The following is a 5,470-nucleotide window of genomic DNA, read 5'->3' as shown; positions in this document are numbered from 1 at the left end:
GTGAGAGGCCACGTGTGGCCTTTGGACGGTGGTTCCCCATGGCTACACTAGATCACAGAAGAAAACTTTCAGATCACAGGCATTTCTTCCCCTCTATGAGTTGCCAGCCACTCAGAAAGCCTGTCTAAATTTAACAGAGAGCAGAAGGACCATGAAATGTAAGTAAAATTATTTGTATCAACTCAGAAATTTAACTAGAAAAGTCATTGCTGTCTTCCCAATGATATGGTAGAGTTTTCCTGGGTGGCAGGGGTCATAGTGTTTTATTTATTTTGACATATATTAATATTATAGTCCCTTGAATGGTGCTTGTACAAAGTAGGAGAGTTGACATTATGAATTGACTAAAGAACACATTTTTTTTTTCCTTCCAAAGTACAGAATCATCTAAACTCCTTTAGAATTCAAGTGCGCTCATGATACTTATAGACTTTTCTGCCTTATACAACCTATTTAAAGCAAGAGAGATCAAAAATGCTCAGAATAGCATGAGACATTCAGTCACAGTATATGGCCTTTTTGTAGGAATCTGGCTTAGCAGATTTGAGAAGGGGAAAGTTGAAAAGAGAGTATCTCTAATCACCCACTCCACGGGACTCTAGATGGTCTTGGGCAGAGCCGGCTTTCACCACAGATGTTTATTTGTTTGCTGTATAAATGGAAACAGTCCAACTGTCCACAGAGTAAATATTTCAGATGTGGTGGATTGAAACGTAGGGGTTGGAATGAATCGCAGTGGTCTCTAAACTGTGAATTTTCTGTATTCTCTCTCTCTTTCGCCTTTAGCCTGCACTTAAGCATCAGAGGGGGAAAAGAAATTCTTTCACATACCTGCCTGGGTATTAGACGCTGTTAAACTGTGGTTAACACCGGGAGGAATGGAGGGAACTTTCCTTCCCCATTTTTTAAAGTTTGGCTGTAGGTCCTCCTGCCTGCAGGCTACAGTCACATTAGCAGTTGGAAATTGGATAAGGACAGCACAATGACAAATCCAGGTTGCTTGCAATAAGTTGCTAATCCCTTTGCTTTAATATTGGAGCAGCGTGTAATGATGTTTGGACATCACTCCAGTTTACTGACGACCCCACTGGGGCCAGCAATAGAACCTTACAACTGTCTAACAAGGCGTCAGGTGACTCCCGTCGTCACAGCAACGGACACTGGAATCTAATCTTCCCTCCATCCCTTCTAGCACCCAATAACGCCTAGATTATATAAGTGGCCCATCATTGCTTGGTAACTTGAATCAATTAACGTTAATTCGCACAATGCTATGATGTATTGTGATCACTTTCATTTCAGGGAAGGGGGAGAAATTGCTATAAGTCACCTAAAATGAGGTTGTCTGTGGTGCTGAGGTATTAATTGGGTGTCCATATTAAATGCAAAAGGAGCCCCATCGTGAAAGGAAAGTGGATGAGTGACTCTCTTGGCTGCTATTGACCTATCAGAAGAAGACAGTGCCCTTTTCCTTTGCTTTTATCTATTACAGTTTTCCCTATTGCGTGTCAAGTTGATGTATTATAAAAAATTCATTTGGTGACCTTTCACCCCCTTAGCAGATTAAACAATTTCACTCCGATGGCATCATTAACAGGACCCTGCATTTAATGATGATTTCTCTAAAAGGCCACGGAGATTCGATTTTAAGCTAACAGATTTATTGCACTATTATAACATATCGTAAAAAACTGTACCACCTACGGTCAGGTTTTAGGATAGAAACTGCTTAAGAGTTTATGTGGAGCTTAAAGTGGTATTACCTTGGGATATGCTGCAGCAGACAGTCCCTGACCTCCAGTGAGATGCTGTTTACATTTAATAAGAGATGTTTGCTCACAATAAACTTTAAAGTGTGTCAGGAGCAGCCTTTCAGCGGGTGTTCAGGCAGTTGGTCCCCATCCCTCCGTCTCTAGACATCAGTGTGGTTATGTCAGCATCTCTGATGGGGTCTTTCCGCTTCTTTAAGCCAGACTGCTTGCCCGTATCCTGGCCCTCATAGGAAAGCATTTAAGGAATAGGTTAGGGGAGAAATAAGATCTCTTATAGGGGGTAACAAGGTTAGAATTTTCCAATAACCTGGGACCCCTAGAAGGGTAAAATTAATAGCATTAGGTTTTTTAAAATCTGGTTTTAAATTGTTCCATTTAAAAAACTGAAAAGAGCTTTCCCCACTCAGGCATAACAAACTGGTAAATGATGGTTGGGCTAGTGTGTGTGTGTTGAATTTCCAGAGAGTGATTCTAGCATAGAGGCCAGGGTCTTTACTGGTAGATGACCAAAGGGGCTTCCTAAGACCGTGTATTCTCACCCTGCCTGTATTTCCTAGGATTCCCAGGGGAGAAAAAAAATTGCTTCCTGCAGAACTTTCATATTTTGTGATCATAGTATTTACTCTTCCACTGTTTCCTTTTTTAGGACTAATCTTCGCCTTTATGTGACATATACCTCCACGAAAAATAAATACCTGTTTATAGGTTAGGAGTAGAACAGCTGACTCATGAACATTAAATGAGAGGTGGCAGGATAAGCTACTTAAAAAATATTATCCTCATTAGACCTGGTCTAGGCTGTTTTGAGGGTAACTCACCAAGGGATACCCTATTTTAGGAAAATACAAGGTGGCCATAAAGGTCGTGTACAATTTAAAATAGTATGCAATTTAAAATTGCACCCAAACTTTATAGCTACCCTGTATATATGATGTATGATGTCCATATAGCTCCATTTAACTGTCAAATGTTACACACCTATGATGTATAATATATAATATATAATGGAATTAATGAAACAATAGGTGTATAATGTTCTTTTATTAATAACACAAGCTAATTCAGTCATCAAAAATACCAGACATAGCTTTGCACAGTGGCACTACCACAGCCAATGAGGTTCATCTGAGACATGATTGTTGCTAGTTGAAAAATACCAGAAATACTTACGTAACTACTTTAGATGTGTTCCATTTTATGGTTAAGTCACATCAGCAACTAGTATGCTCTAATGACGGGAGAAGCAACATAGTTCATTGGTTAGCCGCTCTAGACCTGGGACAGCACCTACTATTTGTAAGACCTTTGGCAAATTACTTATTTGGACCTGTTTTTGTCATATGTAAATCAGAGTAGCTACTTCATAGTGTCATTTTAAGTTTTCTCCACAGGTGTTTTGTGCAATTAAAATAATCAATTAATGCCACAATTATTAAATCTGTTTAGTGCAAGCATGCTTGGAGAATATGAATACTAAGAAGTGTCGTCAGGACTAAGTGATCTACTCTTTGTAAAACGCGTGCACTAGAGTTTGTTCTTATCGTCTCTCCCCGTCTCTGCCCAGGGATGTTGCCTTCATAACTTGGAAGCAGTGACAGCATCAGTATTTATACTATGGATGCTGGAACACACCACAGATCAGAGCATTTTTTGAAAGAAATGGTTTAATAACATACTATTGTATATGTCTCCGTGCTCTGAGTATTTTATTCTGATAAATTCTTTCATTGAGGTTTTTTTAGGGGGAAGGGGGTGGCTGATCTTAACAACCAGTAATGCAAATATGAGTTCTTAATGTGTGTTTCTGCTCACCCCCAGTTCATTTTTAATTGTGGCTAAGCAAACATATCAAATAAATATACAATTATTCATTGGTAAAAAGTCATTTTCACTATCCACTCATGATATTACTGAGTTTCTAGAAACACAGGCAAGTGAAAATATTTTCACTGGTGTGAATGTATTATCAAAAATCCCTGCTGCAGGGATAGATATATCCTATATATCTGTCCTATAGATATATTCTGTTTGTTTTAACATCTGCCAGGAATACAAGCAGCTTTACAAGTGGGAACCTGGTCTATATTCGGCCCTATGCTCTTTCCATCCTCGTCCAACCTTCGGATGGAGAAGTGGGAAAGGAACTGCCAGTGCAACCACAGCTCGTGTTTCTGGATGAGCAGGTACCGCCTTGGTTCAGAGCTGAGCATGGTGCTGTACGCAGCACGTGTTTAACACTTTGTCACTGTGCAGTTTGCTTCACCCACAACTTCTCACCACTCTCGTCACTTTCCCTCCACTCCACACTCTGCCTTCCTTCCGCTTTCTATGAATGCTCAGAATTCTGTCAAGGGTAATATAAAATCCAGGTATGTTTCCTCCCCAAGCAAATTCTTGAAACTAGCCTTCCCAGAGAAGTTTATCTACATCTTAAAAGGCTTTTCATTGCTAATGAAGGGACTTATGATGTCACACACGCATGGCCATTCTATGATATTTTGAATGATCTCTGCATATGTGAGTAAATGCAGATTAGTGAATCATGCACAAGACGCTTCTGTGCTTATTTCTAATTTGGGATTCTATGTCCTCCCTCTTACTTGTTTTTTTCTATATTTAGGAAACTCAAGGGTGGGGGGGAGAAGTGAAATATGGTTGTTGAATCAGCTTTCTCCTCTTTGTCAGTGCCTCCCTGACATGTGCAGAGAGAAGTGGCTGGGACTGAAGGCCACACTTGGCAACCTCTCAGCTTTGATCTAGCCTGGCTCTCACCCAGCTCCCTCCTGCCTCTCTTAAACTTGCCATTCTCCAGCAGGTAGTGCCTCTCTCCTCTTAGCTTCCCTTTCCCATCTTCACTTCCCTGCCCCAACTTGTCCTGGAGTGATTTCTCTTCCCTGTTTTTAATGAGCTAATTTTAATATGCTTTTTTTCTAAAATATAAAGGGAGGCCAGGCATGGTGGCTCACACCTGTAATCCTAGCACTCTGGGAGGCCAAGGCAGGTGGATTGTCTGAGCTCACATGGGTTTGAGACAAACCTGAGCGTAAGTGAGACCCTGTCTCTAAAAATAGCCAGGGGTTGTAGCAGGTGCAGCTAGTTCCAGCTACTTGGGAGGCTGAGGCAAAAGACTCACTTGAGCCCAAGACTTTGAGGATGCTGTGAGCTGTGATGCCACATTACTCTATTGAGGGTGACAAAGTGAGACTCTGTCTTTAAAAAAAAAAAAAAACAAATACGAATGGGTACAAATATTTTTATTACATGGATAAATTGCATAATGCTGAACTCAGGACTTTTAGAGTCCCATCACCAGAATAATGTACCCAATAGGCAAGTTTTTATCTCTGACTTCCTCCCACTCTCCCCACTTCCTAATTTCCAGTGTCCTTTACACCACTTTGTGCCTATGCATACCCATCATTTAGCGCCCACTTGTTAGTAAGAGCATGTGGTATTTGTTTTTCCATTCCTGGGATACTTTACTTGGGGTAATGGTCTCCAGGTCCATCCAAGTTGCTGTGAAAGACATTATTTCATTCCTTTGTATGGCTGAGGAGTACTCCAGTGTTCTAATTTGACGTCCCACCAGCAGTTCCTTTTTCACTGCATCCATTATCAGGAAATGCAAATTAAAGCCATAATAAGATGCCACCCTACTTCTGTGAGAATGACCATGGTTTAAAAATACAAACAAATAG

The 5,470-nt window shown here is 40.6% G+C and overlaps 1 protein-coding gene and 1 pseudogene across 1 annotated transcript in view; both read left to right on the top strand.

Annotated features, from left to right (window-relative positions):
* Window positions 1-5,470, top strand: part of PKHD1 (PKHD1, fibrocystin/polyductin) — a 435,622-nt gene that overhangs the window by 402,224 nt on the left and 27,928 nt on the right. Inside the window, exon 61 of the mRNA XM_023513135.1 lies at window positions 3,820-3,955. Coding sequence (XP_023368903.1) covers window positions 3,820-3,955 — 136 coding nt within the window. The remainder of the gene's footprint in view (window positions 1-3,819; window positions 3,956-5,470) is intronic.
* Window positions 2,858-3,009, top strand: LOC111725266 (annotated as a pseudogene).

This window comes from Otolemur garnettii, unplaced genomic scaffold, assembly GCF_000181295.1.
Source record: "Otolemur garnettii isolate 467f Iridium unplaced genomic scaffold, OtoGar3 scaffold00035, whole genome shotgun sequence".
Lineage (NCBI taxonomy): Eukaryota > Metazoa > Chordata > Mammalia > Primates > Galagidae > Otolemur > Otolemur garnettii.
The sequence above is the reverse complement of the archived record's forward strand: the minus strand, read 5'-3'. Positions and strand labels throughout refer to the sequence as shown.